General features: G+C 38.2%; 1 protein-coding gene across 2 annotated transcripts in view; it reads right to left on the bottom strand.

The window, feature by feature from the left end:
• LOC107716022 (glutamate receptor ionotropic, delta-1-like) overlaps positions 1 to 24993 on the bottom strand; it is a 266859-nt gene that overhangs the window by 74532 nt on the left and 167334 nt on the right. For both annotated transcript variants that reach the window (XM_016522333.1, XM_016522334.1), the window contains exons 3-4: positions 16275 to 16559; positions 1509 to 1714 (exon numbers count right to left, since the gene is read on the bottom strand). In XM_016522333.1, the coding sequence (XP_016377819.1) occupies positions 1509 to 1714; positions 16275 to 16559 (491 nt within the window). The remainder of the gene's footprint in view (positions 1 to 1508; positions 1715 to 16274; positions 16560 to 24993) is intronic.

Genomic DNA, 24993 nt, shown 5'->3' with positions numbered 1-24993 from the left:
TAAAATGTATAAAATGTATGTATATTATCATTGATTATATATATAAATATATATATATATATATAAAATATATTAAAAATTAGAGCCCGGCTGATATGGGATTTTTGAGGGCCGATGCTGATACCGATATTAGGTAGTAAAAAATGCCAATATCGATATATCGGCTGATATTCTGTATGTGTATATTATAGTACAGCACCAGTCAAAAGTTTGGACACTTTCCCATTCGTGTGTCCAAACTTTTGACGGGTACTATATATAGAATGCGGTATATACATAAACAGAATAAATTTTTTGCAATGATCACTCAAATGTGGTGATGACATACTTATAATGACGTGTCAAAGATATGTAATGGAGGCAAGGTATTTAACAATTTAACAATACACTTTACTGTTACACTTAACTCCCGGACCCCGGGGGTGATGCGTTGCAATACGGTAGGGCATTGTTTTGATGCTTACATCAGAAAAAAAACGTTTGCTTTTATTTATTTATTTCATATATATATATATATATATATATTTTATTTTTTTTCTTGCCCCGCCCTGACTCAAGAGTCAAATGTCACCCATGCCAGTAACCTTCCAAATGTGACCACAGTCGCTGCTTTAACAAATAATTTAAACACACTAATTTAAACACAATTCTCTCTTCCTTCAATTGCAAACTGTTCAGATAATTTTGCTGAGATTACAGCTAAACAGAATGCAATGCACAGGATGAGCCACTTTAGTTATTTTCCAGACCATTTGGCACAACAGCCATGTGCCTCTCTAGGGAAAGCTTCATTCAAAAATGACTTTTTATTACTGAACAACAAACAACACTATTCCATAGACCACACTTAACTCCCGGACCCCGGGGGCTATCGACGCGGGGGTGGTCTCATTCGAAAGGGGGCCTTGAGACGTACACTCGATTCAGCGTTCGAGAGGGCTCCTCGAGCTGAAGGGATCCCCCGAATTTGGTGCGGATCTGCTATGCCGTTACAAGATATGTTCAAATTTTCAATGGTATTCCATACACTTAAGCTTTAAAGCATTTCATCCAGATCGCCAGTAGCAAACAATGGAGCACACTATGCTGGACAAACTATGTAATTACACCATTTCCAAGCATTTTATCTGCGTTTTATGTTCTGTAAAAAAATGTTCATATCGGTGGCATATCGGCAGCATATACGCCGATACCGATATATCTGCGACAGGCTCATATCGCCCGATAAAATCGGCAAAACAATATATCGGTTGGGCTCTATTAAAAATACATTGATTCTATTTCTAGAAAAAAAATAGACATTATTAATTCCTTAAAACATCCTTCATGAACTGTTTTTTCTTCTGACAAAGTCCTCAAAGTAAGGCAAAAATACTCTCAAACACACAAACACTATGTATCCTATATGTTATAATATTTAACATATAGTCACTGGTACATAATAGCATCACTGCATCTTCCCACCTATGTGTGTATTGCTTCCGAACTGCTGTTACAATAACACCTACCTGGTGTATGAAGACCTGGGCAGTGCGAGGACTGAGCAGCAGGATGGCCCGTCTGAGAGTGTCCCGGTAACGGTTCAGCTCCTCCATCCTCATCGTGCTGAACAGAGTGGAAAAGACCTTTGTCACATTCCGGTCAACCTGTTGTAGAGACATGTCCAAACCCATTCGAGACGCCTGGTCCAGAAACCCACGCAGTCCCCGCACATCTGAAAGAGACATAGTGTGAGAGAAAGCAAAAGATGATGGTTAAAAACCAAGGCTCGTGTGCAGAGAGCTACAAATTGTATTTAAGATGAAAAGTGAGATGAAAATAGATCAAATATAGACTAAATATTTGATTTGAGATCAAAGGTTTCCATAACGTCCAACCTCATTGTAAATTTAATTCAGGGAAATTATGTTGAAAGGGATAGTAATATCTGTGAAAATATCTCATTTTGTTCCACAAGAAGAAAGAAGGTCATACGGGTTTGAAACAACATGAGAGTGAGTAAATGATGAGAGATTATTTTTTCATCAACTATCCATTTAACATTTGAAAATTCTCTGTTCCTTGCTCTGGAGATTTGAGGAGTCTAGGAGAAAGAATCCTGTTTTCTTACCCCTTTGCACATCACGGCTGTCAAGTCACGTCGTGTTCAGTCTACTGAAGTGGCTTTTTGATGGCATAATTGTCTGGCATGGAGCTTTATAACCATCTACCCATCTACATGCCAAAAGGACAAAAGTCCCTTAAAACCATCCCTTAAAAGGGTCAAGACGTGAGAATGAGGCTTCAAGGGCTAATTAGCTATATAGATCAATCATAAAATGCATACATTTATTGTCTTCACTTTGAGCTGTAAATACATTTTCATAGCATGACACTGAGGCAGTTAAAAAATGTTGTGAAGAGCTATGACGTGTCTGCATCTTTTATATTTTCTCTTTCTTCTTGTAGTCACTGATTGAAAAAAAAACACAAAGAAAACAAAGAGAAGGAACAGAATTCTTTCAAGAACCTATCAAAGTAAGGAAGTAAAATAGTCTGATAAAAAGCATTATGATGAGCAGAAAATGTTTATCCCATCTGCAGATAGCAAGGTGTTAACAGCAGCTTTATCTCCTCTGCAAACAAATCTGAATCAGTTTTTCAGTATCAACTGGTAGTTCTCAACTAGCTTTGCTTCAAAACTCATGCTGCGTCCAAATATACCTACTTCCATACTATATAGTAGCTGAAAAGTTTTGAAAATAGTATTTCCACAGTCATAGTATTTGAAAAACAGCAGGACGAAAAGTACCCAAATTACATACGACTTCAAGCGAGATTCTGAAGTGCGCAGCCAATGGACACTTTACTATCCCATGACGCCACAGGACAGGATTTGTGAATGGCAGTGAAGCGATGCAACTGACGCTGGTACGTCATGTGATAGCAAGATGGCAGATGTGGTACATCTGAAATTTCATTCAAACTACCTCTATTAATACTATATAGGACACACTTCTTTAACAGTTGTAAAGTACATTTCAAACCAAATATACTCAAGGAGTGTACAGTTACAGCTTCAAATTTTACAGTGGACATCAAGTCGCAACCCAACACAGGACCAAAATGATCATACAAAAAAATAATTACAAATGTCCTTAAAAAATAACAGAAATGCATTGATATTACCATTGCATGACAATGGCTGACTGCAGAAACTGAAGATACCCTAAATGACCAATGAATCCATATTTATATTCTGGGTTGTATTTTCTTTCATCTTGAGTTAGCTTGTTCATATTTTTTAAGAATAAGGGCATGTTACACAACATTTTCTGTTGACATCTGTCTAATTTTATTAGCCTCTACCAAGTGACATATTAATTTGTGTCAAAATATTATAGAGTTTGACTGGATGTGTTTGATATCAGCAACAAATTGATATTGATATTTTAAATAGGTATTTTCCCTTCTCTCTTGAAAGTTTAGGTTTACAGTATTTTAATCAAAGTTGCTTATTTTGCAATTCTAATGATCTACAGTTATATGGTTAGTTGCATTTATAATTTGCATTTAGCATTTTCTCCTGCTGTCCAACAGTGCTGCAGGCCAAAGATCAAAGTGATGTTTTTAACATTCTAAGACACATGGTTAAGTACAAAGAATGACCGACGATCTTCCTTTCTTTTTCTCTGATTTATTATTATTATTATTTTACAGGTCTACCTTTTGCTTCAGGCATATATTTATTCAGACAACCACAAAGCCCAGTTTTCAGGGTTATATTGCTAAACAGGCATCAAGAATGATCAAACACCATATTTTTTGTGCGTACGTGTGAGTGTGCGCTTGATATACTTTATCATAACTCACCCTCTTTGCAATGCTTTTTGCTACAAGCTACAAACTGTTTCCATGACAACTGACCATCAAAACAGATTACTTGCCCCACACTGGCCCCAGTGTGCTCAAAACAACTACTAACGAGAAAGTCTAATTATTTGAGCACTTGCAAAGAAATGAAATGCAAGTGGGTTTAAATACACTAATGAAATCCCTTTCAGTATAATTGGCAACAATCATAGTAAGCTAGTATTATTTATTTATTTATTCTTGCATTTAAATCATTATTTTTCTTAATCCAAAAGCTTGCAGGTCATCTTTGAGCATATTAGCATTTAAACACATGCCAAAAGGACAATGAAAACATGACAAATCATAAAAAAAACTACTACTATGAATAATAAGAATTATTAGGTATAACATTTTTAAATAATATTATTTAAAAACTATTATTATTATATAAAAATTAGAATAAAGGAACAAGACATTTGCTTTCATGACACAAGAACATGTAACATTTAAAAAATTAATTAGTGAACAGATGAATTAATATCTCCTCAGCCAAAAGTGACAAAGTGTAATGAAGCATGTGCTTTAAATAAATGATATACAATATATATATATATATATATATTGAAGTTCAGAAGTTGGCTTCTTGAACAGCAGAGATTCGGTATTCACTAGTACTGAGTAGCAGCACACAATCATTTCAAGCAGCTGTTATTTCTGTAGAAGAGTCAGAAATAAACTTGACAGTTTAAGAGAAGGACTAAAGCATGCTTGCTATATTATCAGAGCACAATGGAGAACGTAAAGCCAGATATAGCCTTGGTGCTATTAGCTAAGAAGTCCAGCTGAAGGTAAATGCTACTTCACATTGCTATAAGCTGATGAATGAACTTCAGCAAATACATCAGGATAATTTGAATCGGAACCTTTTTTACATTTGAATAATTAACATATTTAACTAATCTCATTGATTAAATAACTAAATCAGTCTATATTGGCAAGATATATTTATATATCTCAAAAATGGTATCAGTCTCTATGCGGATGTGAAAATGCATGCTATATACTAAAGTACACTTTATAAATGAACACCGGCGATTACTGATGAGGTAAAGATCATGCATCACTTAATCACCAAATAAGTGAATGTCATATTATGCTCCTTTCTTGATGTTAATGACTTTGGTGTGACTTAAAAGTGACCCATCGACATTCCCAACACACAAACACACACAATAGTTCAAACAATTTCCTCAAACTCTCACAGAGATTAGTTTCACCATACCATCGTAATTCAAATATCACAGCTGTAGCTACAAACTGAAGAAAAAAATTTACTCTCTTGAGGAGAAAGTCTCAGGAATATATAAATAAACAACATGGAAATCTGTGGAAAGAAAGATCTGAGAAAAGTCTTTTGAGAAACAAACTGGATTTGCTTAAAGAGTGTAATTATATATCTAAAGGCATATACAAGCTGCCGTCTCACTGGGCAAAAACACGCGAGTGATGGAGGTGTGGAGGGAATCAATGGAGCAGTTTGACATTCTTCTGTTCCTTTCTTTGTAATGAAAATAATGGGTCGAAAAATAAAATACAAGGCTTGCTGTTGGATTTGGAGCTTCGTCTTGATTAAAGCAGCATGAGGTTATGCAACAAATCGACAGTCATATCATGATGTAATCAGCAAGGTCTTGAATACAACAAATCTTATCAAGAACTGAAGTTTGATATAAGCAGAATGTTGCTGATCAAAATTTATGTCGAGGTCTATCACGATATACTCAGTAGAATATTACTGAGGAATAAGATCATAAAGTTAAACATCAGAGGACTTAAAATAACAACAACAAAGACTGTGTAGTGGACCTAAATTATTTCTTATTAACCATTAGTTCAGTATTTTATAAATGCATCTTCACAAGCTGACGCACATTGTGATTAATGGACCTCAGGATGCTTGGTCTTTGCATTAAAGGTCATCATACACAACCTTTGAAAAGATGTTTTTAATTGGTTCTGCATAGGGTTAGCAGGTATGAACATCATAATTTGATCCACTACAAAGATATATAGACAGTTGCTATGGTAAAATCATTTCATCTGTGGTTTCTTTTTATGATTCTGTTTGTGTCTCAATCCACCGGCCTGCTGTACAGAGATCCGGGGGCCTGAGTATGAGTATTGCTCATGAAGGCCATGGGGAGCGCTCTTCCTGGAAAGACTTAGAACACTTATGACCTATTAAACGAGAGGGGGTTTGGTTGACATGCTGTTGAGTGGGTCCACGTGACAGCACTGCGAAATCTTCACAGTCCTGGAGACTGTTGCTTGTTTAACTGTCTGTGACATGAACTGCCCAGAGACATACACAGCCTCTGTGTCTCTCTCTTCCTCTCTGTCTCACTTACAGATGGGTTCTCCTTGTCTTGAAGAGGGAGCCAATTAAGAAAGGTTCATCATCCTCTTGTTCAAAAGCAGCAAATTATGACACAAACTCTATTATTACCCCAACATTCTGACATAAGAGAGAGATTTCAGCATAAATCACTGCAGTTTAACAAAGTTGACCAGAAGACCACAAGAGCACATCCAGAATATTACAAATATAGACAAATACAAAACATATGCCTTTCATTAATCTTACTGTGGTGAATGACAACCAGAAAATAAAAAATAAAATAAAATAAAATAAAAAACCCTCTCCATCCAAACAAAACAGAACAGTCCAATGCTGTATAATCTATATATATATATATATATATTTATATTCAGGGCTGCACATAAATGAGCGACCAAAATAAAAAATGCGCTGTGGAAATAAGTTCAGACCACTCATAATCATAATCATGCATAATCACCCTTTTAGATCGACTAACTGTAATACTGTAAAATATTTCATTTCAAACTGAAAGCATAAACCTAGGCTATGTGCTGCTGGTTTCACAGCAAAATGCAAAACTGCCATTTCATTCACTGACGCGCTTCACTCGGCAGCACTAAAATAAACTTACTTGCTGGCAACGCGCCAAAATAAAAGCTTGCTGATTTTAGGTTTGAAAATGATAAATTCATATAAAGAAATCAAACAGTAAAAAGGAAAAAAAATACATGCAGATATAAGCATTGTATTTTAGGTGTACTATAAAATAATTGTATTTTTATTTAATACTCACAATTTATTTTAAAATATAATAGTATTATCAGACTTTATTTTGTTTATTATTTGATTTTTAAAAAATGAAACAAATAAAGTGCAATAATATTCTTATCACTACAATAATTTTTTTTAATAGTTATATTTAATAGGTCACACTACATGTGCAGTGTGAGCAGCATACCAAATCTCCAGGTGCTCTCATGAGAACCAGACTGAAAAACTTATGTGCACCCCTGTTTATATACTATACATACATGTCAAAACAAGATATGTTAAAAACTGTTAAAACTTAAAAGCAGAAGTCATCATTAGACAAACGACAGATTGTCTGTGTGCATGTAAGAGTGCAAATGAAATCACTTCTCAGAACAGGTGGTACAGTAGGTTAAAAAAACCTATCAGTTCTACACTAGTGAATAAAACAAAAGGACACATTACTCATAAAGATAAAAAAGGGACATTCGTAAACACTGGGACTGCTCAGCTAAAACCAAAACATCAATTAAACTGAGAACTTGCTTGCAAAACCAACTTTCACAGGCCTGTGGGCAAGCTTACTGTTGTTTATAAATTGCAAAACACAAAAAGATCTCCACATTAAGATGTTTTATAGACTCACTTTATGGAGGTTGAACGTACACAAAACTTCTGTAAAAGAGCGGTTCAGGCAGCTCAGGGGAGAATCAGTTGCCAGGAAACTGCCACTCCCACACTAAAGTTAGTAATGTAATCAACAACAAAATAGTGACAGTATTTAAAAACAAACAAACAAACACACATTCGTCTTTCATTAGCAAAGGTGTAAAGAGTACCTGCAAAGCATACTTTGATACCTACCTTAAGGCCTTCAGAATCCACAGTGCAGGCGTCTGTTAGCTTAAATCAATGGCAATGAAACTGTTGCTTTAACCAATCAGATTTCAAGTTGGCAGCACCAGGGCCATCTAGCTGGCTAACGATAACGTCAGCAATTTCTCGTCCTTTGATTGGATGGTCAGCATACTAGCTAGTAGTGATGGGAAGTCCGGTTCTTTTCCGCGAACCGGTTCTTTCGGACAGTTCGTTTCAATAAACCGGTTCAAAAAACCGGTTCATCTGTTATTTTACGCCCTAACGTACTGACGTCATTCGCGTCTGTAAGAACATCGGATGGATTGTATTTGTGTCATTTTGTTAGGTTAATGCTTCAGCTACAGATGATGTGTTGCGCAATTGTTAATTGGGTTTCTTTCTTTAGTAATGGCATTCATTCTCGCTACATAAGATACCTGTCTGTTGTGTAGTTCCCTGTTATACTGCATTACTGTGTAATATTTATGGTTTCTATAGCCGTGGCATCATTATGATGGTATGAAGAGATGGATTAATTCATGTAGGATGCCACTGAAGGCCTAGGTGTAAAATGCACGGCCCGCCACTGCTACAAAGATACCTTACAGCAAAAATGACTCCATTACAAGTTAAAAGTCAGCAATTCCAATACGACTTAAGTAAAAGTCTTAGTGTGTCTGATTTGAACAGTACTTAAGTATTTTACTCATACTGAGTGTAGGCACAAGATGCACTAGTCCTCAACACCTATAAGTGAAAATCAAGAAACACTTAATTTGTGCACAAGACAATCATGTTTATTTACTAAAATCAAAATAAAACTGAACACCTCAAAATTGCAATAAATCAAGGTAGTCATTACAGACTCTTAAACGTCTACAAACACTCAAGTCTCAATTAAGCTGAAGTGCTCAGAAAAAAAATGCTGGTTTTAGCCTCATCATCAACTGCAGCCATGCTCTCATTTCATATATGAATATCTTTGATACTTAGTAAAACTACAAAATAGCCAAAAATATACTTAAAGGGGTCATATGATGCTTTTTTAAAGATCATTATTTTGTGTATTTGGTGTAACAGAATATGTTGACATGCTTTAATGTTCAAAAAACACATTATTTTTCAAATACTGTACATTATTGTAGGTCCTCTATGCCCCGCCTCTCTCAAACGCTTCGTTTTCTACAAAGCCCCCTCCTTTGACAAGCGCAGTCCGCTCTGATTGGCCAGCTGACCCAGTGCACTGTGATTGGCCGAACACCACAAGCACCTGTCGGAAATGTAACGCCCCTTACCATAATAGCGAGCTTCAGCTTTCAAAGTAAATGTAAAGACAGAGCCCGAAAGGGGAACAGAGTCCCGTGACAGACACAGTGATGAAGCTGGTATGTGTTTGCAGTACACAAGCCACGGTTAAGACAGCTGAAATCTGTCTTTCGCACTGACATGGCTGCATCAACACTACTGCTGTTCCTGAAACCACGCCTTCTTTCTTTGCGTGCACATTTGGGCCGCATTATGCAAATATTTCCACATAGTGAGGTAGATATGTGGGGGCGTGTTAGAACGAGCCGTTTTAGGGGGGCGTGGCAGAGTCTTAACTTTGATAAAGAATATCTCTTTGGTTTTGAGACTTTAGTCTTTGCAACTTCAGGGATCTTATCTATGCACAATCAGCTTGTAACACTCCAAAGAGAAAGGAAAACTTGAAATCGCATCATATGACCCCTTTAAGTACAGTAACCAATTACATTTACTGAAATACTTTACTCCACTGTTCATTAGATCATGAAAACTATTAATTTAATTGAAAACCATGCAGATTAACAAAATCAATTTGTCTGAAAGGTTGCTACAGAAGTGTCCTTCAATTTTCTGTTCACTCCAGTAAAGAGATAAATAATGTTAACTTCAAACGCTATGAAAGCTTTTCACACAGCAATCCTTCAAGGCTGTTTACTTGTCCTTCTAAAAATAATAGCCTGAAATGCAGTTGGCAGGAATACTACTCAAACAGACAAAATTAGTGGTCAAATTTTTTTAAATTAGCAATAAAAGAGCCCACAGCCTTAAGCTTACCAAGAGAAAAATCATGCTACAACACACTATATGTGGCACTGCAACCTGATTCCAACCTAAATCCATTTCAAAATGTCCGCATGTTGATTATAGACCAACCAGCCAAACAGAGGTAACTTTTATCGACAGTATAAAAAAAATAAAAAATAAAAAAAACGAGGATTACATGCTTCTTCATAAAGTTCAGTTCAGTCTGATTGGTTCTTATTTCCCATTTATGCAGGCAATGTACCATGAGCTAAATACATAATCTGTTGATATATCAGCTCCTGGTTTATGCTGTGTTGTTTAAAAAGAGTTGCAAAAGCAGGCACTAGTAACGTTTCTAACAGTGATAGAGGAGGATGTTTACGAAGTGCTCAAGGGTGAGAAATGAGAGGAAGATAGTGAGAAAAACCTATTTACTCAAATCAGATCGAGCTTTAGATGCATTGAGAGTTAGTTATAAAGTCTTCTCACTTGATTCACATAGAAGCAATTAGGTTTTAAGACAAAAGCGGTAGGTAATCTGTGAGTATTAATTGCATACAGATCCAAACATGACATTTATATGAAGCCAAGGTGCATGCAGACACAATCTTTCTCACATCTAACACATTTGGGGACAAATTCTTTAAACAGATGAGCCACTTTTCTGGAATTTCAACCATCTGAACAGGAGTAGCAGCTCACTCAGATCAGTTTCCCTGCTTTCAGATTCTGGGTATGTTTAACACACCCACAGCCTGTGGTTTTCCATTTGTACTGCCAGTGTCCCTGCACCAGTGGAACAGAAGTGACAAGAGCAGAACTGAGATCTCGGTTAAATTATCTTTAAATTAATAATTATCTTATTATTATACTGCCCTTCAAATGTCACTGCTTTTTATATGGTCTAAAACCACTCTCAGTGCATTTATTTTTAATATAGAATGTGCTGTGCACATTGGCATATTTTATGAAATAATGGTTTTGTTGAAAAGTTAAAGGCAAAGGTGTAAGGACAAAATTGGCGCTATGGACAAAAGTTACCAGCTCTGTGCCTATTTTTTCAAGCCATCACCGTTGTGACTGATTGTAATAGAAGCACTGAGAGTCCTGTTTTCATTTGTAAAATGAAAGTATAGGTCTTTGAGAATCGCTTTATTGTCCATTACATTGTCTTAAGCAGAGGTTTTCAACCCAGTTACAGTAACAGCTGGTTGAACCACTTGTCTAAAACCACTTGTTGTTGAACCAGTTATCTAAAGGAAACAATGCAGATAACCTTTACATTTAATTATTTAATTCCATTGTATTTTTTGTCATTATTATTCATTGTATAAATATAGATATAATTGACAAATATAGACAGATGGACAGATAGACAGAACGATACATAAAATGATATAGAATGACAGAATGATATAGAATGAAAGACTGATAGACTGATAGATAGATAGATAGATAGATAGATAGATAGAATAAAACCTACGGCCTTACCAAGAAGCCTCTTATCAGTGTGTCTAGTATTTCAGGCCATGAGACACATCCAGAGTAATTTTCCTCCTGTAGGAGGGTGCCATGCTCAGTGCTGAAAGCTCTGCACCACCATCAATCATGTTTTATGTCTTGATTGGGGCTTTTCCTCTGACCTCTGCGATACAGTTTGAAGGATGTTACCTGCTCCAGGGTGTTTGGTGGTCTGACTCATCTCAGCCCATTGCCAGAACCTGCCTGAAGCCAAAATCTGTAGCACATATAGCCTTAACTGCTGAGCTATTTAAAGCACAGTGTAGCTGCATATTTTCTGAAATAGATCTCATCCATGTGGACCACAAGGGACCTCTGCTTTGACTAGGTGGATTAAAATGCCCTATCATGGTTCTGAGTCGCTTTTTATCCAGACCTTTGAATCTGTGATGGCAGCCTGTTAGCACAGCAACAACCCAAGGAGAGAGCTATGGGCTAAAGAGACTTGCTTGGGATAATGGGGATTTTAAGAAGGTAGGATGGGAACAAAAAGAAATTGGGCCTGCATGCTTGTTAGAGTTCATTCAAAAATAAAAATTATTCTGTCATCATTTATTTTTCCATGAAAAAAAAAATCAAGGATGTCAACCTTCAGAAAGAACCATGAAAGTAGTCCATCTTGCTTGTCTGCTATATTCCAAGTCATTTGAAGCCACATGACAGCTTTGTGTGAGGAACAAATAAAAATGTATGTTCTTTTTCACGGATAATCTTCCCTTTTAGCAAGCTGTTAAACCTCTAAGAAATCATTTAAAATTAATCAAGCAATTCATTAAAAAGACTCAAAGGGCCAATTCATTCACAAATCATTGATTTTTTTCTCCATTAAGCTATAGGGTGGTCCTCTAACAATGGCTTTTTTTTATTTTGAATATACAGCAGTGCAGTTTGCCGTTATTGTGTTATGTGTTCAATATTCATTGCAATTGCATGACAAAAAGATCAATCAGTACATTGCTTCAAAATTTCACTTTTTTTCATTTTTGCGTTGTGCAGAAAGTCACACATATTTGGAAACAACATGAGGGTGAGGACAATTCATCTTTAGGTGAACTATCCCTTTAAAAAAGGCAAGATAAATATACCAAAAAATTCTTAGTTAAAATGCATTGTTACAGCCTGCAGCACTGCAGATGAGACTCTTACAGTTTAAGTGTTAATTGGTGTCAGTACTAGTAAGTACAAATAATTTTGATGAGGGAGCTTTATACTTGACCTTCTCCAACAAGACCTCAAAATTTATTGTGTTGTTTTCAGGAAACAATATACCCCACACTTCAGCTTGAACAACCAACTTACAGTTAAAGCTGCAGAACTAAAGACCTTATTAACCCTCTGGCGTCTGAGGGGTTTTTTGGGCCCTGGAGAAATTTTGACATGCCCTGTGCTTTTTTCAGTTTCTTATAAACATATTAATGACTAAAGTCTGATTACACTGTATTCAGCACAAACTGTGCAACAATAATATATAATCAGCATGTTTGTACAAATTTATATTTCTGAGAAAATAAGGTTTATGCGTGGTTAGTGAAAAACTAGAATTTTTAAGTCACTGAAATAAGGCCATGAAACATACAGAACATTTGCTACAAAAAAATAATTCTGCTCACTTAGTCACAGAAAACAATATATTAAATTAACTTTTGTAAGTCATGTCTTGTGTTAGAAAGGCTGTATGCGAGGGAGTGACAATGGCCATGTATATTTAGTGACAGTGGCGGCTCGTGGGTTTTAAAATAGAGGAGGCACACTAATTGTATTGGTCTGGGATCCCTGCCGATTATTATTATTATAATTTGCTTAACCACTTTAAAATGGCTTTTTGGTTGCTTTTAGTCAGAAAACGTAAAGAAAACGACATACATACAGCAAGATAATATAATTTCACTTACCTGGCCTATCACTTGAAGCAAACATCCATCCCTTCTTAAAAGTCTGTGTTAAAAGAGAGCTGCCTGTTGCGCCATTTAATTAAGCCGACTGCTGTAGCCTATATCCAGCTTAGGCTGTTTTCCCTAAATTTGTATATATACTGTTTGAATGACAGCTTGGTAAATTTGGTCATCAAATATTCAATATTGCTACTTATCATAAGTACTTAGTACATTATCAGCGCAGCAGCAGACGTTCAAACTAATATCACGTAATTTACGTCTCTGTGATGATTGGTTGATATCAGAAGGGAGGCTAGCCTCCCTTGCCAGGGTTCTTTTCTCAACACTCCTCAGCGCTGAAAGTGAACACTCGATGGTGATTGGCTAATTTTTTTTACCAACGGAGGCACAAGAGCTCACCACTCCCCCGGCCTCCCCCTATCCTTCTATATCACCTAGCGGTTGTAATTACATCAGCAGATTCGGAACATTCGCGATAGAAAAGCGGCACTTTCACGTTATGGTATTACAACTGTGAAATTACAAACAAAAAATACATATTCTGAGACATGAACTGAAATTAATTGTGAATTTTATTAACATTAAATCGTCCTCCTCCCATTTTCACCTCAAAATTATGGGGAAGCTGTGCCTCCCCTGCCTCCCCCGACGAGCCACCACTGTTTAATGATTCACACCTGAGAGACAAAGGTCCCTCCCCTAATAGGCCATCAGTGTGAATGTGACTGTGAGGTCACGAAAAAAGAATGTGAGGAGAGTAAAATCATGGGGGTTTTGATTATTGTATTTTATTTACAACACAGTATAATCAAAATATACACAGTGAAGGTCACATTAGACACATTACTGAGCACACTGATCTAAACACTGAGACTTGAACAGTAACACAGATTTGTGCCATTCCTGGAAACAGATCCTGTTCAGCTGTTGAAACCTGGTATACCTGTTATTTCCAAGGTGTTTGCTGCTTCTTTCCATGGATTCAAGAAAAAAACAGCCCCATCATCAGTAGTCATGGAGCTTATTTTACCATATTTGTGTAGAGACATTTAGATGTAATGAAATTAAAACATATTTTTTTTTAAATTCACTTGATTTCATACATTTAGTCAGAAACTATAGTTTGGGAAAAGTATAACTAGTAAAATGTGTACAAGTTATGTCACAATAACACAATAACAACTAATGCAAGTAATAAAACATGACTTACTCGTCAGAAATGATTTCCTCCACTGGATCAAGCCGCGCGTCGCATCGCATTCTTCTTCTGAGGTAAATTCTGGCTTATTCCTCTCAGTGCATCTTCTTCCAGAAACGAGAAGTAGCCGAGATTAACTTGATGAATCTTCAGGCTTTTATGGAGGTGATGTGGGCGTTTACATGCTCGCGCTTCTCACATGGATGATTACCGTATTAATAGTGGGCGCTGCTCGTGAGTGTGACCACATTACAGATAATGAGCACTTCAAGCTTTCTATAGACATACTGTATCTCTCATGTCTGTGTGTCAAGTATTAGCGGAGTTTTGGTTCATTTGGTTCAAGAAGTTCACGGAGACCGAGACAGCAGAAAGCGGATCCGTTTTTTTTTTTTTTTTTTTTACAAAAGCACAACTTTTTGTTGTTATTATGAGTGTATACAAACAAAAGTAGACCCTTTCCTGATTCAAATGATGTATTGCTCTTATCTGTACGATAAAAATTGACAGAGCAAGTACTTTTAAGTACTTTTCAGTGTTATCAGGAAAAAATGCTACAAGATGTGCCGGTGCGTTTGCCAACCCCAGTCTGCAAATACTGTAGAAACATTAGTCACCAGATTCTTTGAACGCACCTTTTAACCCATAAATACATTTTACTGTCAGATAGAACAAGAAAGCAGAGAAGAATCATTATCAGCTAATGTGCTTTGAGCCATTATCTTAGGGGCAGGTTAGGATTCAGACAAAACCAGGATTGAGACCGGGAATAAACAGTAACAGGGTGAGTTGCATCATCCTCAGTTTAAAAAAATCTGAAATTAGCTAGAGGGGTAAAATTACATTCGTTCATGTCTACCACCCTCCTGAAGGGACTGAGGGGACTGAGAGTCCTGCGATGTCAAAGCTGAATTGTCAGTCTTTAGTAATGGTTTGGTGCTCAAAAAACATTTCTTATTGTTATCAATGCTGACAAAAGATGCTTAATATTTTTTTTGAAAACAGCGATACATTTTTTTTTCAGGATTCATTGGCCACGTTCAGACTGAGGGCAAAAGTGGCCCAAAAAGTTTTTTTTTTCCCAACAGCGTGAACAGTGTGATCTATCTTTTCTTTAAAAACAAACAACAACAAAAAACTTACTGACTGAAAACTTTTGAACAGGATCAGGCTAAAAAAGGTTTGTTTAAGGATAGGATGTACTGTTAGGGTAGGGTAAAGACCAGTTCTCAGTCTTGGTTACATTAGGTTACATTCAGGGTAAAAGTAGTCTTTAATATTAAAGCGGAGATTCTGGGTGATTCTGAATTCTGGATTGATAGCCAAACTGATTCCCATGAGATGAGCATCACTGGCTCAATGAAGGAATCTAAAGCTATTCAAGTCCACATTTTTATATATCTTGAAAATTGTTATGGTTTTCAAAACACTACAATGCTAGAGCTTGTTAACAACTGACAGTCTGTCTTTTAGACTGCCAGAGTCTGCCAGAGTCCAGCTGCTCACATCAAATTTTAACTTCAGAGCTGATGTCTTTGTATTGTGATTTTTTTTTAAGCATTGCTCATGGACTGCATCATTTTTAAAAAAAATTTTGCTTTGAAAAGTCCTCCAAATTTGTTATGCACCAAAATATCATGATGAATTGTGAATTCCAGCTCATGTCACAAAGTAAATTTCTCCCTTCACATCAGTGTCACCCCTGCTCTCCTATCACTGACTTCCAACCAGCCTCCCGACTGGAGATGGAAGCCACATAGGTTCACCCGTAACCCCTCACGTCACTCACCGTACTCGCTGTCATAGAAAACGATGAACTTGTGCCAGCGGAGTTCAGAGACGAGCGTGATCATGACATCATTCAGATGCACAGGAGGGCGTGCGGCCAGCGTGTAGCGCTCTCCGTCGGGGCTGGGATTGAGCTGGCACTCAGCACGGGGTGTGCCGTCTCCGTTCCTCTGAATGAATAGGTGAGGAATGTGCATGGCATCTGTGAGAGACTGTAGCGCATTGGCTGTAGCACATCCCGTCGACGACACCAAAGCCAGTATCCCTTGATTCATGAGCTCACAGGCTAGAAAATGAAAAAGAAGAAAAAACAGCAACACAGTTAGGATCAAGAATTATATTGTCCAGGAGTCATAGTCACTACTTTACAACAGTTAAGCATATTGACCATTATAGAACTTATGGTCCATTTTCATCAACCAGTGGCAATTAATGCAGCAAATGTCAGGGTGATTCCGCAGAGAACAGGTGGGATAATGCATTCCAGATTTCACAGGGCAAATGTAATTCTCTTCAGTGTATTGCCATATGCTGCTAATTTATTGCCTCTGTTAAACACCAGTGTAACAATTTCTCAAGGAAATCTAGTTAAAGTGGACATAAATAATTGATGAGATATGACATTTTATAGATGTTGCCATCTGAGAGCCCCTGGTTAGGAAACATACACTTATACATATTGTCACCCTTGTTTTTTACAATGATAAAAAGTGGATTTCAAGGCTGTTCCAGGGTGCATATCTGACAATGTGCCTATTTAAAAAGGGCACTGTGGTATAGAAAAATGGTAGTAATATTCTCAGCTTTGTACGCTGGAGCATTGTTTCCCTGTAGTATATGACTATAGCACAAAATCATTGCATTTATGCACAAATGCATCTTGGATAAGAGGTATAATATATAATATATGTCAAAAAATATTTGACTTCATTCTTCATTTAAACACATTTATTTCACATTATTTTCTCCTATTTATACAAACCAAAAGTAGGTAGGGTACTTTGTTGTATTTATTTGCATTGTAATAAATATTTTATCATAGATTCCAAAAAGGGGGACTGTAACTTAATTTAGTCTGTGACAGCACAAAAAGTTTTACAACTGCAGAAGCTGGAAAATCAATTATTAATAAAACCAAAACAGCATTCAAAATGCACCAAGCCCACTGTACGGAGAGCGGCTGACGGAGATGGAATTATTCTCCAAGTAAAAAAAATATAACCCAGTCATTTCTGTAACTTTCACACAATAACTGTTTGTCCATGTGTCCCCAGAGAGGCTGTGTGCTAGATTCATTTCAGCAAAGCCTGGATTCAGATTGGCTCAGCACAAAGGGTTTAAAGAACAGTTCTTTAAAGATGTAGGTAGAACAATGTATTACAAATCTTAATGAAAATTAGAGGAAACACAATTATTTTTTTAAGCAAAGAAACGAATTACTTTTTTCTAAGAAGCTGAGCAAATAAATTTGCACAAAGCCACCAGAGAAAATACTCAGCAAATATAACACACTTTAAATTGTTATTCCCCTGAATGGATCCACCTTAACTGAATACAAAATACCCTAAAACACTAACAGTCCCCTAATAAGCTTTAGCTGCTGAACACAATCCAAAATCCTGTTTTTCAACATTAAGGTTCACCCAAACATTCATTAAGTAAAAAAATAAGCCTTTAGAAACATTGAACTTGAACAAAAACTCCAACAAACAGAAGCTCTTTGTGGTTTATGATAGTACAAACAAGATGCAAGTTATGAAAATCAAGTAAATTTATAGTCCAATTCAAACCAAAGGAAAACTGTAACCATCCACAAATATCTGGACTGTACAGAGTTGCATCCATTTCCAATGGTCATTTAATTTTAAAGGCCCTTTATGTAGTTTAAAGGGATAGTTCAACCAAAAAAGGAAAATTTTGTCATTACTTACGCTCAAATTGTCCCAAACCTGCACGAGTTTCTTTCTTTTTTTCTTTTTTTTTGTTGAGCACAAGAGAAGGTATTTTAAAGGATGTAGGTAACCAAATGGAATTTGGTTACCTACAATAACCAAATTTGGTTACAAAATTTTTATTTCTATAAAAAAGCAAAATGACAGTGGGGCGGTGTCCAAGTAATGTAATCGATGTATAACCAAACACCATGTAACACAGAGTACCATAGCAAGCCTAGTGTTTATGTAATTCCACGATTCTTGTTATGTGCCAAATCGTGACACAGCGGGATGGCGGGACCCGTGCTACATTTTTTTGACCGTCCGCTCTAATTTGGAATGACGCAAAGGTGAGTAAATGATTACAGAATTACAATTTTCGGGTGAACTTTCCCTTTAACACCCAAACATGACTGAACTTTAATTCAACATTCATCTATTTTGACATAAAAAAAACAGAGAATAATGCATAGAAAAGTATGATCCTAAAAGAAATTACTCAGATCTTAAGGATAAATGTGTCTATTCATGACTTGGCAAGCTTTATCATGAGCTTCTTATCGCTCCATAACTATGCAAATAGGGCAATTTTTTTTCTTTAAAATGTCTGTGTGCATATAATAGAGCTATGGAGGAATATAGGTGTGAAAAGCCTGAGATTTAAACGCATCTGCTGATTCACATCACAGAGCTACATTTCCTTGGATAAATCCAGAAAGAGAAAGTTGATAAGACTGATAGGTGTAGAAAGAATAAGAGAGGAATAAGAAAAGCTCCTGTTACTTGCGTAACCTCGGTTCCCTGAGATAAGGGAACGAGCGTTGCGTTAATCACACTATGGGGAAACTCCTGTTTACTCTGATACTGAAGCCTGACTTGTGCACGTTCGTGTAGCTGTACAAACCAATGGTGCTTCAACCCGCCAAATGTGGTGGAGCCGACTGCTTTATGAGCCAACTGCTTTATAAGTCGGCTCTGAGTGCCATTTCATCACAATCTTTCGACTGAAGCGACAGTCGTCGACTCGCGTGCAGCCTTATAGCACGGCAGCCTACGCAATGCTCGTTCCTTTATCTCAGGGAACCGAGGTTATGTAAGTAACCGGAGTGTTCCCTTTCGAACGAGTCTGCCTGGCACATGAACTGCTCTCAGCAAGAGGAGTTTGCCCTGTGTCCATAAAAGGAGGCATCAAGCCAACTTATAGAGGGAGTGTGACCTGAGACCTTAACGATTTATGAAGGCTACCCCCTTTATGTCGTTCGAACGGACCAGGACGTGGTGCCCCTTTAAGACCAGCAGGAAGGTTTTTAGGGCTAGAAAAACCACCATCATCACGAGGCAGTTGATGTGTAAGCGTTGCTCCAGGTTTGACCAGGAGCCTAACGCTGGTCTGACCTCATACAGAGCTCCCCGAATTGGAGGCATCTGTCGTGACCACCTTCCTTCTGGAGGTCAGTCCCAACGGGAAACCTGCTTGAAATAGACAAGACGTTTTCCAAGGGGTCACAGCTCCGATGCAGCAGTGGGTTACCCTGAGATGTAAATATCCCAGGCGCCAAGCGTGGGACAGGACAAGTGCTTTGAGCCAATATTGGAGAGGCCGCATGTGAAGCAGGCCCAGAGGAAATCACAGAGAAAGCGGCTGACATGAAGTTGAGCATCCTCTGGAAAGCCCAGAGGGAACATGAAGTCCCCAGCAAGAATGACGCCACTAGCCTATCAGGGAGCGTTCAGGCGTAATCCATGCCCGCATCTGGGCAGAATCGATGTCCGTTTGCGATCGCATTTGCACCACACCAGTTGCACTGCCCTGAGGTTCTGGGGGGAGGTCACTCGGTTAAGTCGGTTATGGCGACTGGCATACTCTGCCATGCAGAAACTCTGGCTGGACTCGTCCATGGTGCAGAGAAGCTTAGCTTGGAAAACTTGGAGCATCGCCATTGTGTGAAGCACTGAGCCAGCCTGGCCAGCCACTGAATAAGCCACTAGGGCTGAGGTAGTTCTGCAGGGCTTAGATGGATGTGCTGCATGGGCTTTTAAACCCAGGGCCGATGGAGGGCACAGATACGCAGCGACCTCCTCTTCCAGAGGGGACAGCTTGCTGTAATGACCTTTGTCAATAAAGGAGAAAATTCTGACGAAATGGCACTCAGAGCCAACTTATATAGCAGTCGGCTCCACCCCTTTTTGCTGGTTGAAGCGCCATTGGTTCGTGCAGCTACACAAACGTGATCAAATCAGGCTTCAGTATCAGAGTAAACAGGAGTTTCCTCATGACGTGAATAACGCAACGGGAGAGACAGTTCAAAAGGAAACTTCAGCCTTCTATGTAACATTGTCAAGATACTGCTGATAGACAACACACAAACAGTCACAACTCCATCAATCAACCAGACAACATCCCCAAATTCAGAGCAAGAGACACATCCACAAGCTGCAGGGCACAGCAAAACACACTGGCAGGCGCAGTTTGCTGGTCCATGAATGCTACATCTATACATTCTTACGCATCTTGGTGAAGACAAAGGGATAGTTCACCTAAAAATGATATGTCTGTCATCGTTTACTCACCCTCATCTTGTTCCAAACCCGCATGACATTCTTTCTGCTGTGGAACATCAAAGATATTTTGAAGAATGTTTCAACTATTTTTATTCATAAAATGAAAGTCAGTGGGGTCCAAAAAAAAACAAAAAAAACATTACTTTGCATTCCAAAGAAAGAGAAAGTCATGCAGGTTTGAAACAACATGAGGCTGAGTGAATGATAGCAGAAGATACATTTTTTGGTGAACTATCTCTTTAATGAGGCAGGTTTTCTATCAACATTCAACAGATGCTACTCAGCCAATCAGAGAAGCAAGATGGAACAACACAAACACGCATCACAGTGCGAGTTGAATTAGATTAGAATTTAGCGTAATAATAACACTACTTCTCTCTCTCTCTAAATCCACACATAGCTTCTTATGCAGATTATGGCATATTATGGACTAATACTCAATTATAGACACATGGTTTACGTACAGGGTGAACGGCACTATTCATTGTAATCCCTGATTTTGGGATTTGAATATTGTGCGTCTCTGCAACGTTGATATAATGCATTTAAAAATTTATTTGTCATGCAGATTAGAGACCTTTATCACCAAACAGGATTAAAAAAATTATCTCAAGGAATATATGAGAGCTCAAATCAGAAAACAGGGATAATTCACAATCAGGCATTAACACACCGCCAAATGAAATTAATTAATCCACAACCTCCAGAGTCTCCGTGTCATTGATTTGAAAAGGCCCTGTGTCATAACATTAACGATATGCCAATAGAGACGGATGATGGGTGATTCTCTTACCAGAAATTACATAAATCGTGCCGCCAGGATGATTTTAGACTAACGGACAGATGTTTTCATTGGTCTTTGTGGGCAAAGAAAGAGACGCTCAAAGTGTTGTGTATGGGCTTCCACCCAGCAGGGTGCTGTTGGTGGTTTGATAAGGAAACTGTGGCCTTTACGCCCAGTCCATCAGTCTATGATTGCAGCCATGACTTCAAGACTGAATTCGGAATAGAGAAAGATATCATAGTAGTGTGTGTGTGTATGAACAGTATGTGTGTAAGGTGGCATGTCCACTGAAGCAGCTTAAAAGATTACCAGACCACAAACATCAACCCCTACAAAATCCCATAATCCTGTTGGAATTTGCATCATCAAAGACATTCTGTGTCTTGTACTATCAGAAGGAAAACGATAGTCCATCTGTCCATGATGAGGAAGCCTATAATTAGCTTTTTTTTTGTCCTAAAATACACACATAAAGTCATAAATGTGCAGATTTGGGGTTAAAAAAAGCAGTTTGTGTCTTGTTGTGTCTGACATCAGGTACTCTCAAATTATGTAGTGTATTATATGGTGCAGGTATATATAAAAACATCCAAGAACATACTATCTGCCATGTTTCTATATGTTCCTTTACTGGCATACTAATAATAACTATGAAAACAACTTACTCGGGTGGTACACAAGTGTAATGGTGTGTGCACACCAAAAGCGAAACGAAAATTCACATCGCTTTAAGCCCTGTTCACTCCGCCAGCAACTTTTTCACTGTATGTCGCTAGACTCTGTACTGTGGGCTTGTGGCGCATTCCTAGTGCTGTCACGCTAATGTTATTGTTTGACTGCACGTCTGGACATATCTTTAGAAAATACAATCACAATATATATATATATATATATATATATATATTGCCAGTAAAACTAAGATATCATTCTAATTTGACAAGAAATTAGACTTAAAATAAATAAAAGTAGCATTCTGCTGTTGGAGAGTGTTGTTATATAAACTACAGCAGTGCTCAGTGCATTAAATCATTAACCAGTGCTAAACTGCCCACTGCATAATACAATTAACAACACAAACCATCAATGTATGAATCAAACTCACTAAGACTGCCAACAGTTTCTTTTCCACTTATAATTTTTTTAATCCATGTATGTGGTTACAGTCAAATCATATAAAACAGTGAAATTGCTCCGGAAATCTGTCCTGTCTTGCCTGCATTCGAGACGATGATGTGTGAGCACCACTGACAGATTCTTCACTCCTATAGGTTGTTGCTCGTGAAATTCGCTGTATATTTGCATATAGTTAAACTACTTAAATTTTGTCACATTACTCACTTCGCTTGACACGCCTACATTCTGTTGCCAACGGCCACTGTTGCTCCTGTTGCCGGAAGTCGCCAGCTCTCCTTTGAAAATGAATGGGATCATGTCGCTTTGTCGCTGTGTGTCGCTGGCAGTGTGAACGGGGCTTTACTCACTCTAGATTACTCGCAGAATGTTTTTCATGTCACTCACGTGAATAAAAAACATTGCACGATGAGGAGTCTCTTCACGCACATCAGCAACAACATCAATATTTCTTTTTGCCATTTTTTCTGTCATCAACCATGTTGGAGATATAGTAACTACTATACAACCGGAAGTGTCAATAAACTGTTCACTGATTGGTTTGCGTGACAACTCTATCCCTCCACCCCATTAGACGTCCAGAGAGGAGGAGCTAGAAGCACCACTTGGAAATATTTCAACTTGCACAGAAGACTAGTGATGGGAAGTTTGGATCATTTTACTGACTCAGATCTTTGAATCTCATTCAGCAAAATGAATGAATCCTTTTTCAAGTCATTTCGTTTATTTCATTCATTTTGGCTGAATATAATTAAATTTAATTAAATCAATCAAATCTCTTTATTGTCACACATCGTGTACACAGGTGTACCGGCAGTGAAATTCTTAGGTGCAAGTTTCTGTAACAAGGCAGTGTAAACAACACGACATATGTACAATTGGCAATATACATTAAATAACATTATACACATTTACAAAGTAATAGTCAGTATTATTCACAGTAATAACAGAGTGAGGTAAATGTTGATGTTGTTATAGACAGCAGTTGATGCATTGTAATGTTTAGTACAAATAGCTTGTCAGAGTGCTGAAGAGAGATGATGTAGCCCGCATTGAATATGTGTATGTGCTGAGCAGTACAAAGACATGCTACAGTTCTGTCACTTACAGTCAGTGTAACTAAGCTGTTAATAAAGTGCAGTGCAAGGGTATATGAGGTGTGTTGTGTTGTTTTATTGGCTGGAGTTCAGTAGTCTGATGGCCTGCGAAAAGAAGCTGTCTCGCAGTTTGCTGGTGCAGGTCCTGATACTGCGGTACCGTCTGCCTGATGGTAGCAGCAAGAGCAGGTTAATAAAGTGCAGTGCAAGGGTATATGAGGTGTGTTGTGTTGTTTTATTGGCTGGAGTTCAGTAGTCTGATGGCCTGCGAAAAGAAGCTGTCTCGCAGTTTGCTGGTGCAGGTCCTGATACTGCGGTACCGTCTGCCTGACGGTAGCAGCAAGAGCAGTTCGTGGCTCGGGTGGCAGGAGTCTCTGATGATCTTCTGTGCTTTCCTCACACGTCGCTGGATGTAGATGTCCTGGAGGGAGGGAAGCTCACCTCCGACAATGTGTTGGGCTGTCTGAACCACTCTCTGCAGGGATTTGCGGTTGAGAGAGGTGCAGTTCCTATACCAGGCGGTGATGCAGCTGGTCAGGATGCTCTCTACAGTGCAGCTGTAGAATTGTTTGAGAATTTTTGGGGACATACAAAATTTCTTCAGTCACCTGAGGAAGAAGAGAAGCTGATTTGCGTTCATCACCACTGATTTTGTATGAACAGACCAGGTGAGGCGTCCCGTCGGTGATGATGGGGGAGTGCTCATTGTTCTGTTTCCTGAATCCAACACTAGCTCCTTGGTCTTACTGATGTTCAGTGAGAGGTAGTTATGATGGCACCAGTTTGTCAGAGTGCGCACCTCTTCTCTGTCTTGTCATTGTCGGTGATCAGGCCTACCACCATTGTGTCATCAGCAAATTTGACAATGACATTTGAGCTGTATGTGGCTTCACAGTCGTGTGTATAGGGATTACAGGAGAGGACTGAGAACACAGCCCTGAGGGGCACCGGTGTTGAGGGTCAATGGGGAGGAGATATTGCTGCCAACTCTGACCACCTGCTGTATGACTTACAGGAAGTCCAGGATCCAGCTGCACAGAGAACTGTTCAAGCCCAGAACCCGGAGTTTCAGTACAAGCTTAGGGGGCACTATTGTATTAAAAGCTGAGCTGTAGTCGACAAACAGCATTCTCACATAGGTGTTCCTCCAGTGCTTAATTTGAGCCGGATCCTGCCGGATCCTGTTCCGGAAAATGTCAGATTTTGGATTTC

The sequence above is a fragment of the Sinocyclocheilus rhinocerous genome, unplaced genomic scaffold (assembly GCF_001515625.1).
Source record: "Sinocyclocheilus rhinocerous isolate Xijiao unplaced genomic scaffold, SAMN03320098_v1.1 scaffold749, whole genome shotgun sequence".
Taxonomy (NCBI): domain Eukaryota; kingdom Metazoa; phylum Chordata; class Actinopteri; order Cypriniformes; family Cyprinidae; genus Sinocyclocheilus; species Sinocyclocheilus rhinocerous.
Note: the sequence above shows the minus strand (reverse complement) of the source record. Positions and strands in the feature narration are given on the sequence as shown.